General features: G+C 33.2%; 1 protein-coding gene across 1 annotated transcript; it reads left to right on the top strand.

The window, feature by feature from the left end:
* Window positions 1–6,859: 6,859 nt before the first annotated feature.
* On the top strand, window positions 6,860–11,435 carry LOC18611137 (triacylglycerol lipase OBL1-like). Its single transcript, XM_007047211.3, has 6 exons — window positions 6,860–6,970; window positions 7,121–7,449; window positions 9,555–9,751; window positions 9,847–9,880; window positions 10,049–10,665; window positions 11,083–11,435. The coding sequence occupies exons 2-6, from the start codon at window positions 7,125–7,127 to the stop codon at window positions 11,347–11,349; spliced, it is 1,440 nt and encodes a 479-aa protein (XP_007047273.2). The 5' UTR covers window positions 6,860–6,970; window positions 7,121–7,124; the 3' UTR covers window positions 11,350–11,435.
* Window positions 11,436–12,983: the final 1,548 nt, after the last annotated feature.

The raw sequence follows: 12,983 nt of genomic DNA, 5'->3' as shown, positions 1-12,983 counted from the left end.
ATGAAATTCTGATGCCTTTCAAAAAAAAAAAATACCACAACTTAGGAACAAATTAGTGTTAACTGTATTTTTTTTCTTGAGTAAATACGTTAAATAAGTGTTTATGGATATTACCTAACAATTACACATTGACTTAAGTTAGGTAATTGTTAGATGATTATTAATTAGACACTTTGCACTTAATTAGGTAATTAGATTAAAGCTTAAGGCTTGTATTCGTATAGGATATTAAGACTTATTTAATTTTTAAGCTTTAGAGGGGTAGGGGTTATGATATATATATATATATATATATATATATATATATATATATATATATATATATATATATATATATTAAAAATTTTAAGTTTTAAGAGATTTATTTTAATTTTTTGATGATGGAAGTTAGATAATTAGATATTTTATACTTAGATTTTTTTTTAAAAAATGAAATTTTATTATATCTCAGTAGCTCTAAATATTGGTTGGCTTTAAAATCAATTTAAAAAAATAAGTTTTTTTTTTAGATTTCAAAAAATGTCTCTTTATTACTCTAGTAGCCAACTTTATCATCATCATCCACCTTTTAAAAAAAACTTTATCATCATGAATTCCTTAATCAATATAATCTAACTTGTTTTTTAAAAAAATTTTAAAAAATAACACGGGATCCTTTCTTAATCGCAGATAATATTGATAAATGTCAGTGTTTATGATGATTGATGTAGAAAATAATTGGAAGGTCACGGCCCCAATAATTAGGTTCCAAAATCAGCACCTTGGAGCTGAAATTTTCACATAATCAATATGTTAAATACATCAAAGATTAAAAAAAAAAAATCTGTCAAACACGCAATTTTTAAAAAATAATATTTTTCAATGTTTTCATGCATGTCTTATTTTTTTTTAAAAAAATTATTACTTTATGTACACAAGTGTGTGGACACAACCAATAGTGTAAACTTGTTTAACAGTGTTAACGGCAAGGCACTTTTTTTTGTCCTCTTCTTGCTAAATTTTTCTCATAAAAAAAATTAAGTTGAACTTCAATGCTTTAAATATATTTATATAATTACACGTTTTAATGACCTCCCTTATGCTTTTGTACTCCAAAGAAGAAATTCCAGGAAGATGGTTGTTAGGATGAATAGTGCTGAGGATTTGTGGTCAAAAAATATGTAAATAAGGGATCGAGCAGCCGAGTCGGAATGATTGATGAGGCCTTTTCGACATCAACTCCCTTAAAGGAGTAAAGGTCAAATTAACGTTAGTAGGTCATTGGACAAAGGAAGAACATATGATAGAAATTATGAACCTTTTATAATTAAATATTGTACATATGAAAGTGATGACTAGCTCACCTAACCCACTCTGTTTCTATCTCTAGTACTCTTTTCAGTCCATAAATTTGGTATCAAAGATGCGTAGAGGACATCACAAAAAACAATCACAAACCTGAGAAGTTCTTTTGCTGTGTAGATATGGAAGCCAAGACGTCCAACAAGAATTTCTGTAGCAATTATTTGCTATTGAACCCTAAGCAGGCCACTTTCATTGATAACTTGCGCCTCTTGTTTTCTAGTGATTTAAAGAACAGAAAATTTATCGATAGCTTTCATGAGACACAGAAGAATTTTTGGTACAGATTGCTTATATTCGTCTCCATACTGGCACAGTATCTTCTGCAATTGGTATCGAAGCCATTAGCATGGATAGGGTCATTGATCGAGACCTTGATCAACCTTTTGTCAAGTAATGATGGCTTTCTTTGGTCTGGCAATGAATATTATACGAGGTATATATCGTCGGAATTACGAAATTATGAAATTAAAGTTGATATATCTATACGATATATACCTCGTATAATATTTATAGTCATTATATATCGTATAGATATATAGTCAACTTCAAAATCTCAGCCAGTCAACTTCAAAATCTCAGCCACCCATCTATAGTCAATAATTCAGCAATTACGAAATTAATACCGCAGGTTGATTACAGACCTAATTTTATGATTTATCACCGTCATCCTTGAAATATAAAGGGTCCCTCTTCCAGAAATCAATTCTCGTCACTGACAATTACTCAATTCTAAATTCTCTTCTAACAACTTTATTTAATAAATGTGTTGATAAGGAAATTGGTTGATAGCCTATGCACATTCTTTGGGATTTTAAATGCAGGTTGTTGAGGAAGAACCAAACAAGAACTACTTCTCGATTTGGAGCGTATTCCTAATGATGATAAACGCTGTACAAGAGCTGATAAGAAGTTTCACTATAGTAAAGGAGGGATCGGATTACCAAGAAGGGTGGCTGCTAATAGTTTTCAGAGTAATTGGATTGGTTGTCCCTGGTATACCAGCTCATTGTCCCCAGGATTATGTGAACTCCACCCGCCTTGGATCTCCAGAAGCTTTTCTTCCCCAACGCAGACAAACCAGTACTGATGATGTGGCCTTGTTACTGTAATAATTAATAAGGTCTGATCTATGATTCCAAAGTCTTATGGCCTAAGACTTGTCATGGCATAAGCTGGTGATGGAAGAATAAAATACCACTTTTCAACAACAAAAAAAAAGAAAGGAAGGCCTGATCTATGATTGTGCGGATTAATAAACTATGTTGATTAGGCCTACTAGAATTAGAATTTGGGTTTTGGGAGATTTCAAGAAAACTAATAGGAAGGTGCACGCATGCCCACAATAGCAAAGGCTGCAAAACTATCACCTTCGTAACTAGGATGATTTATCATGTTGGGCATTTTCAATTTATTTGTGATTTTTGTATTTGTGATAATAAAAAAGAATTGTTCAAGTTGTTTGAGGTTTAACCTTCAAGGCAGTTAAAGTGAACAATATACAGAGGAGTTCAAACTTTTTTTGGGTTTATTGTCTAATGCTGTGAATGAATGTGCATGCTGTACAGGGGTCTTTTTTTTTTTTGTTTTGTATGGCTAGATCCTCTCTTGTGCTTGTCGGGAGGTTGTAAATTTTGTCTTTTGGGGTTCCCAGGTCGATCTAGCTACTGCAGATTGTATTTTGGTTGTTTGCAAACATGTTTTCATGGTGGATGCAGGTATAGTGTCTTCCTTTTTGAGTGTATTCTTGCTTAGCCAATGAAATGATAACAGCTCTTGAAAAAAAAAAAAGCTTCAAGGCAGTTGGCTCCAAAACATTTTTGTATCGGGTAAAATTACGAGTTGATTTAATGATTAATGTATATTTTTTATTTAAAGATATGATTCAAAATTTTATTTTATTAAATAAAAAATCAGAACCTGTTGAACAATTTTGAACCGTAAATATTGAATAGGAAGCTTTCATTTCCATCATTACCAACCTGTCAAATCTTGGACCCAACTACCGTCCCATCATACGATCCCACCACAATAAGAAATGTTGAAAGCAAACTAAGCTTATAATAAATCCATAGACAAAATGATGCTAAAACGGGCCCCAATTTTGTGATTAATTACATTCCTTATCTATTTCCCTGGATATTTTCATTGATTATTGTTTTTGCCCTCTCAATCCGGTTGTTACGCCCTCCAGAGTGGGACACCCATGTGATGGAGGATAGGTTTTTATAATTATGTATAGCACCGACTATTAATCAATGAACATCGTGTTCCTCGTGCGGTACCATGCTGATTCGGTCGGATTATTTCTTGATTGTTAACTTAATTATTTTAATGTGTAAAACATATAGTCATGAAAATATAATTTTTTTTGTGAAAAGTCATGAAAATATAATTAAACTCACTCCTTTTTTTTTTTTTTTATAAAATCACTGTTTACTTAAGAAGTTTAATTACCAAAATCAAATATACAAACTGAAAAATTAAAATTTCAAAAATATACTTACTACAATAAAGAAAGTAAGAGTTGTTTTCAGAATTTTCATTAAATGGATTCATGCTGTTTTGAGTTGTGAAGGTTATAACGTGGATATGAATTTATGTTTTAAATTGACTCGATAGTTATGTAATTTTTTCTTTAATCAACATATTAATATGTTTTGAAAAAACAATTAAGAAGTAAATATGCACTTATGCACCCATTTGTTTCTTATGAAAATAGAAAGTTTGTATAGGGCAGAGAGAAAAAGCAAAGTTCACTCATCTCACTGAACTAAATATATTTTATTTTTTCATAAATTTCCTTTCCCGGCTCATAACTGGTCTATTTTTTTTTTTTTGTACACACCCTGGACTGTATTTTATTTACACAATAATTAATAGAAGATGGAGCAACGAGAATCAATATTTTCCCATCAACACTCTACGGGATTTCTTCACTTATTTAGGTACTAGATTCCACATTTTCTAAATATATACCAAAAAAAATTCTCTTACTAAGAAATAAGTAAATAGTACATTTTACCTTAGTGACTGCACATGCATGCCTCCCTATGTTGTCTCTTTCTAGTCCTTTTTTTTTAAAAAAAAAAAAAAATTTCTACTGTGAAAGAGAACAATTTTATACGAGAAATGAAGAAGATGTAGTTCAAATTTTCAAAATATTTCTTTAATGTAAAATTATTTCCGTAATAGAGAAAAGGCTCTAATAATCAGTGCCATTGGCATGTATAAAAACAAGTGAGTTATCTCCTATTATCAGCTGAGGCAACCCCCGTAAGAATAAAGACAACTAACCACGTTTCCCATCTCACACACACTAACTATTATTTTCAGTTTTCTGGCAACCCTGCAGAATTCAGGGGGCGAGGGAATCAGCCAAAAATATCAGAACCTTGCCTAATACTTTTGGTCTTGGCCCCTTGGCTTTTCATTATTTCCTTCAGCCCTTATTTTCCATTTAAAAGAAAAGTTCCTTTAAGAAACGACAAAAAAGTGATGAAAATTGGAGGATTTTCATATTTATGGATAAGAATCGACCATTCCCATGGCCCGCTCGTGATGCATAATTTTAAAGGTTGTTCTACATATATAAAAAATAATAAATGAAAAAGAATTATTAATGAAGAGATAGGTGGTTTATCATTTCTGGTCGCGGTGCGAACTTCCCATCTTGGTGATTCAGGGTGTTCCCTCTCTGCTTCTGGATAAGGGTCGGGAGAGGTAGAGCTTTGGTTTGCCACTACTTGCTGCATAAAGGTCAAGGTCGGATTTTCTCATGTGCTTCTCTTTGAGCTGGTTAACTTTAAGAGTTTTCTGGATGATCAGATGCCATTTTTCAGGTTGTTCATGTAATTAGAACTTTTTTTTTTGTGCCCATAGATATTCTGTAGGGCTCTCTTGTTTTAATTGGCTCTGTCGCAGCTACTTTTGTTAACTATACTTCGGGATAAACTCTTTCCCCAAGCTAGTTTCCTATGCCAAGAGGAGTCTTCCACCAGTGTTGGGTGCTAGACTTCCTATGACATTCTAGCTTTTGATTCAATAAAATCCACTTTTCAAAAAAAAAAGTTTTAAAAATAAAATTCTATAATAAGAACTACTATACAAAGATAATGTTTATGCAGAAGTTTATAAAATTATTAAAGATAATGTTTCAAAGATCTAAATACAAGACATTCCTCTATGATATTTAAAGAATACAGTCTACTGACAAAAAAAGTAGCAAAAGTTTGAATATTAATAGTAAAAGACCCAAATTTTAATATTTCAATTCTAATGATACCCATGAGACAAAGGAAAGCTTTTATTTATTCAACATGTATGCAAATTACTTGAGATTTTTTTTATGTTTCTCCTTTGAAGAAAAACATGCGTATGAGTTGAATGATATAGTATATTATTAGTCAATGTACATTATAGTATAAACACGGATCAAGTAGCCATCTAGAGGTTTAGTTAGGGCTTGGAATATTGGGGTATAAAATAGAATAGAAGTATGGATGTTAATAAAATGCTAAGGTTGGCTGAAACACTCACACCTAAATGACCTCATAGAGCTCGTTTTGTTAAGAAAAAAATACTTTTTCTTCTGAAACAAGTTTTCATACCAAAAGACTTACCTTGCAATGTAATTAATTAATCAACTAATCAACTAATGACTTACTAATACGTGTATTCTTCCTGTTACGTGACTAAATGCAGTTTAACTGTCGCTTTAAATTAGCCGTGGCTAGATTATTTTGAGCAACGACGGCTACAATTAAAGGAACTTGACCTTGGCAAACATTTCTTACTTAAAAGAATGAAAAACCAATAAGTGTGAGAAAAAATTACATATAATTTTATCATAATTTTCAAATTGAGTTGCGATCAATTACCCATAATATTAATCATAAATAGATTCAGAAAAAGTTTTAGAACACCGAAAAATCATCATAGTAAAATACAATAACTAGTTAATGCATTACTCCATTTTAAGTGCTTAAAATTTGTGTATATGCTAAAGTAATTAATGCACATGTCTAGATAGTCTACTTGCTTTAGCCAAGCTTGCAAATAATTTAAATAGAAGACTTTTTCTACGAAAGAAACAACAAAAGATGTACTCCGAAAGAAGTACTGTAGAACAGTGATTATGAAGATAAGGAAATATGACAGCAGATGTTGCAGATGAACAACAAGGCAAAAAAGAGCCATGTGAGCTCTGTCCAATTACACATGTTTTGCACGATGAAAGAGAAAGGTCCCAGTTTAAGAGTGGTTGAGAAAGAGTAAGACGACTGACAAAAATGGAGGCTTCTGGTCAATAGGAAAACAGGGAAGAAAGATTTGTAAAAAGTCTAAAAATATTTTTATTCAGAGATAAGAAAATAAATTAAGCAATGTGAAAAAACAGTGAAAAGAAATGTGCTCCTGTCGTTTTGTGATTGATGCGATAGCTGGCAAATCAGGCTCAAGACCCCACTCCGGGAAGCAGATAGGCTTCCGAGTCTCAATTTAGCCACACACTGCCAATTAGACCGCTTGATATCAATTTAAGTGGCATCACGATTGATTATCAGTAACCACTCATTACATGTTCAAGCAACCAACTCTGTGCTTTGTATAACCACTAGGTCTACTACTGGTATGGTCTTTTTTTATTTATTTTGAATAGATTATGAGTAGTTATTTTCTTTCTTGTTTTCTGTCTATATAAAGGGGTTTAAAGTCTCCCATAGCCAGAAATGTAAGTAACTCCCAGAATTTTCTTCTTCTTCTTCCTCCGCTGCTGCAGCATAATGGAAGCGCAAGCAGAAACAAGGGAGTGCGACAAGGGTTTCTCTTGCAATTACATGATATTGAAACCTGAAGAAGTGAAATTCGTTGATCTGTTTCGCATCTTGTTTTCCAGTAGTTTGGAGGACAGAAAATTCGTAGATAGTTCTGCAGGAACAGAAGAAAGTTTCCGGTACAGATGGCTGATATTCATCTCGATTGTGGCGCAGAAGTTCCTCATGTTTACTTCCAAGCCAATGTCATGGATGGGATCACTAATCGAGATGTGGCTCAACCTTCTGTCATGTAACCGGAACTTTTTTGTCCTCATTTTTAATCTCGTACGAGGTATGTATGTAGGCTTGAACTAATTTCTCCCTTGCTTTTCTCCTTTAACTTCATATTCGTGGTACGCTAGTTGCATCATGTATTGATATATTTACGAGCAAAATGGCATGTTAAGGCAAGAATCAGTGTTCCTCAATTTCTTTTAGGATCTTCTCGACATATATCCTTCGTTCAAAAGAAAAAATAAAAAAAAATGACCCAGTCCATTGTCATTAGCAAAAGGCCCTGATCACCTTCTAGTGCCAGAGTGAATTTGTGAGTTCTGACTGAATAAAATTGTAGAGAGAACAAGATAAAAGGCAACAAAATACTACTGTATGATTCGTTTTTACTGTGTTTTTATTTTACTACATAGATCACTGCAGTCTGTCTTTAATTAGTCAATACCATCAGTACATGTTACTCCCACTGGCAATTGTAATTAAAAAACTTTGGTGGTTAGGAACCACTCTTCAAAACTCTAGGAGTACCCAAACTAATTAATCGAGAGACAAAGAGAATCGTTAAGAATCTTAAGACCCATGCTTTCCAGGAAGAACAACATACCTGTTTTTAATTTAAAAATTTTATGATTCCTCCAAACTAGAAAATATACAGTATACTCTTGGTCTTTTTTCTCCTCTTTATTTGGAGAGATAAAAGTGAAAATTATCTCTCGTCAATGGGTGATAGTGAATGATTCGTCTGTTGACTTCCTGGGTAAGAAAACAAATTAAAAAGGGTGTGGGGGAGGCTTGGTTGTTACCCCTTTAATGCGACAACTGGTAACTCTCTGTTGGCTGCGAGAGTAGTGGGCTCGACTCCATCAAATCAATGCCTGAAAACCACAATTACCCCTTTGGAAAAAACACATCCTACATTCACAGTCACGCAATTCCTAGAGTCCAACAAGCAAACAATATCTTTGTAGTCAAGCGAGTATATATGTAGTTGCCTAATCAATTTCAATTGAACAGTTCTTTGTTGGAGTTAAGGATGTTTTGCACTGTGTAATTAATAAAAAGTAGTATATTTTATGGCTTTCGAGTTTGAAAGTAATTAAACAAGGATATTTTTTATTTGTGAAAGTGAAAGCATAAATATTTAATTCTATGATGATGGGTCCATGTCGGTGGTCCTCTAGCCACCTGGTTCACGTATTTACCACTATTACTTAGCAGCTCCTTCTTTTGGGACGAAAAACTCCTTTAACAGCTCAAAAGCCTGCGCACTAGAAATGATAAGGATCTCCGCTGGTCCATGCTTATTTGATTACTGATAAGGCCAGAGACTCCATAAAAAAACATAAAGAAGCAGACAGTTGCTTCATCCTACATAAACATTGTTCTTTCTTTTTTTAATTTATTGATATAATAATGACTAGATCTTTAGTTATATAGTTTATATCCTTTTAGTATTACGTTGGTTGTCTAATCCTGAATTTAAAAAACGGAAAGAAAGAAACCAGGTAAAGGAGAGAAGATAATATTATTATACCAAATTAAATTGACCTTCAAGGATATCTTTTTTTTTAAAAAAAATTGTGTTCTTAATTTTAAGTAGCTGCATTCTCTTATACTTTTCACATTTGCACTGTACAATATCTTAACAGTATTTTTGGTATATAACAATTACTAAATAATATCTTCTAAATGGGAAATGTATAACTCTTTCAAGCTTAAAAAATATTTAAGTTAAATCAATTATAATAAAAACTCAAAATATTTGTGGTTAGGTTGTGGATGATACAAGAGAATACTATGATTTCAACTCTCTATGTACTAATTAATATACCCACATGTATTTCACGATATAATTGTTTATAGAGAGCTGAAAATGAAAAATTGTTGCTGTGAGTCAAAGAATTGATATGTATTTGCTCCAATACCATTATTAATCTATATATGCAGCTGTTTTCTATTTTTATCTACCATGTCAAAATGTGTCTGCCTCCCGGTAGGTAGTGCCACGTGTGTAAGGTACGAATGCACATGCAACCAGCTTTGCTTGACATGGAGATGTCAGGCAATTAGGCCATGGCGTAGTGCACCCTATGATAGATGTACTCTAGTACTTAAGAAACCAATAACTTATACTAGCAAAGTAAAATTTGTTTTTGCGTACAGGGAAGGCTGTGATACCGGATAAGAATTCAGCAACATTCATATCCTTCATTGGAAATTTGGATAAGAGAATGAAGCTAGACGGGGACATCAAACCTGGAGATGGATGCAGGTATTATTCGGCACTGTCTATGATGGCATCCAAAGCATCATATGAGAACAGAGCCTACATTGAAACTATTGTCAAGGATCATTGGAAGGTATAAACAAATTGTGTAAAGATATTTGACAAAAATGTAATTTGGTTGGACATGATCTCTGGACTATTACTGAACATAATTATTTCTTTTCGCAGATGGAGTACTTGGGATTTTACGACTACTGGAATGGTACGAACGAATTTTCTTGAAGACATGATTTGTTTGTATAGTTTGGTTTATTAAATTATAATCGTCATTAACCACAATGAAACAAGTTCAATCATGCTACAGAACTATTATTTGTTTGTTTATACAAAAATTCAATGACTTGTTTTGTGATTTTCTTATGTTTGGCAGATTACCAAGAAAAAGCCACAACCCAGATGTTCTTTCTTCGTGATAAAAATGATGACCACGACACTATCGTTGTTGCCTTTAGGGGCACGGAACCATTTGATGCAGATGCCTGGTGCTCAGACTTTGATCTCTCTTGGTATGAGCTCCCCAACATGGGAAAAATCCATGGCGGTTTTATGAAAGCCCTAGGCTTGCAAAAGAACGTGGGGTGGCCAACAGAATGCAAAGAAAACGAAATCCGGAAAGAAGCATTAGCTTACTATGACATTAGAGACAAATTGAAAGCACTCTTGAGCGAAAGTGAGAAAACAAAATACATATTGACAGGCCACAGCTTGGGTGGGGCGTTGGCAATTCTGTTTCCAGCAATTTTGATTTTGCATGACGAGAAATTGCTGCTGCAGAGATTGGAAGGGGTTTACACATACGGCCAACCAAGAGCAGGAGATGAAAATTTTGGGAAATTCATGGAAATTAAGTTGGAGGAGCATAAAATACGATATTTCAGGGTTGTCTATGGCAATGACATGGTGCCAAGGCTGCCTTACGATGACAAGGATCTTTTGTTCAAGCACTTTGGCACCTGCCTGTACTACAACAGGCACTATCATGGAAAGGTAATTAGCATCTATCTTTATCTATTTGTTGGGTTAAAGCAACTGTTTATTTATTTAGTTCATGCCTAGCACAAGCAGAATTAGTGTAAAAAGCCAACCCACTTTATATAATTTGAAATTCTCAAACAAGTTTAACAACTTAGCAATTAACCTATCTCAACAACCTCTCTATTCAATAATTAATACTGACTGATCATAGACCTAACCTATCACAATCACCAGGCATATTGTTCCTATCTATCCTTTTAGTAGCACTCTACCTAGTCGCTTTCCTTTGGCCAAGACAAGAATTCTTAATTCAATACTGAAAAAACATTTTTAATTAATTAGTGAAGTGTCTATATATATGTATATAATTGATCATTCGTACACATAATTATTAATTATTAATTCTTTGAGGGGTTCTTAATGTTGCAGGTTGTTCCAGAATTACCAAACAAGAACTATTTTTCGCCGTTATCGGCCGTGCCCATGATGATAAACGCAGTGTTTGAGTTGATAAGAAGCTTCACTATTTGTTACTCAAAGGGACCGGATTATCAGGAAGGATGGTTCCTAAGAGTGTTTAGAATAATAGGATTGGTGATCCCTGGAGTTTCAGCTCATTCAACTCAAGATTATGTTAACTCTACCCGTCTTGGATCCGCCAATGTTTTTCACCCACCGGAAGAAATAATTCCATAATTTGTAGGCACACATGCACATGCATATATATTAGTAAAGCAAATGTCAGAGTTCAGTGATTTTATGACAATTTTTTTTTTTGAAAAGCAGAATTCATTCATAAAGTAATAAAGCTACATCCAAAAAGAGCAGAAAACCTCCAGGAAAAGCTGCACAATCACAAAAAATAAATTCTGCAGCAACAAGACCAACCCCTACCTTGCCCAGAAAAACAACATATACATCCCTCATCAAACAAAAAGAGGTTAGCAAACCTCAATCAAACAGACAGAGGTGATCTTGTCAAACACAAAAACCAGAACCACGTACAGAACCAAAATTCGTACAAAGAATCAGCAAAAAAAAAGAATCTGTGCTGAACTCACAAGTCAAGGTTTTCTTGTGCTGAACACACAAGAAAATAAAAGATCTTGTTTATCATAGAATCTGTGCACGTAACCAAGGCTCTCTGGATGAGTAGTGAACATACAAGTACCTGGATCTCCGGTGTCATTCCGATAGACTCTCAATATGTCCTCTTGCAGTTGAACTCCCTCCTTGGCAAGTGAATCCGCTCTTTGGTTCGCCTCTCTCCTCACATGCTTGACATCCCATCCCACAAGTTTTTCTTTCATCCTCTCTATTTGGATCAGCCATTTTCGCATTCTTCAAGGTGCATTGTGCGGTTGACTTATCCATTTAACAGCGTTAGAAGAGTCACATTCTATCACCAACTATTCATCGTTTCTCCATCTTGATGACGTGAAGATTTTATGACATAATTAATGACTATGAATTTTAAATTTTGTGCATAAAGTATGCAGAATCAATGTTTATTTATTTAATCATTTATTTCTATACGTACGTGAAGAAATATAGTAATACAAGTCTTGACTTGGGTTGTATATATTAATGGAAAATTTCTCCCTTTGTCTCCTTAATTTCTCATCATTCCAAAGATGCATATATTTCAAGTTAAAAAGTTTTAAATTAAAACATACAAAAGTTAATATTCAGTTCAACCAAAAAATATATATATACAAATTAACAATATTGGTTTTGGCTTTTCAAAAAAAAAAAACCAATAACGGTTTTGATTTTTTTAAAAAGGAAGCCCATTTTAACTCTGCATCTCTATTTTTCTTGATAAATATATATTAAAACATTTATTTGGAATTTGTGTTTAATTCTGTAATTAAGTTGAATTGGGAGTGCTTACATATCTTTTGATGGCTTTAAACATGCTCATAATTTCCAAAATTATGATAATATATTGAGTTTGTTTGAACATGGGTTTCAATTCCTCTAACTATTAACACAAAAATCTAAAAAGCTACATAACAAAATAAAAAAAAAAACTCTCTAGAAATCAAAACAACAACCATCATCAACACAAAAATCAACTAGCATTATATAATCCAAATAGAAATATCAAATCATCAATAACAAAAATCAACCGGAAAAAACATAAAAGAAAATACAAACACAAAAATAATTGAAAAAAAAAAAAACAAAAAGCAAATGAGAAAAAACCCAAAAATGGAGAAAATGAGGGTCCATCAATTTTGAGAGATTTTATGGGTTTTAGGGAAAAGAAGAGATTGGGGGTTAAAGCGAGAAGGAGAGAGATGACTGTCCAATGAGTTAGTCAAGAG

This window comes from Theobroma cacao, chromosome 1 (genome assembly GCF_053813885.1).
Source record: "Theobroma cacao isolate CCN51 chromosome 1, ASM5381388v1, whole genome shotgun sequence".
In the NCBI taxonomy this organism is placed as follows: domain Eukaryota; kingdom Viridiplantae; phylum Streptophyta; class Magnoliopsida; order Malvales; family Malvaceae; genus Theobroma; species Theobroma cacao.
The sequence above is the reverse complement of the archived record's forward strand: the minus strand, read 5'-3'. Positions and strand labels throughout refer to the sequence as shown.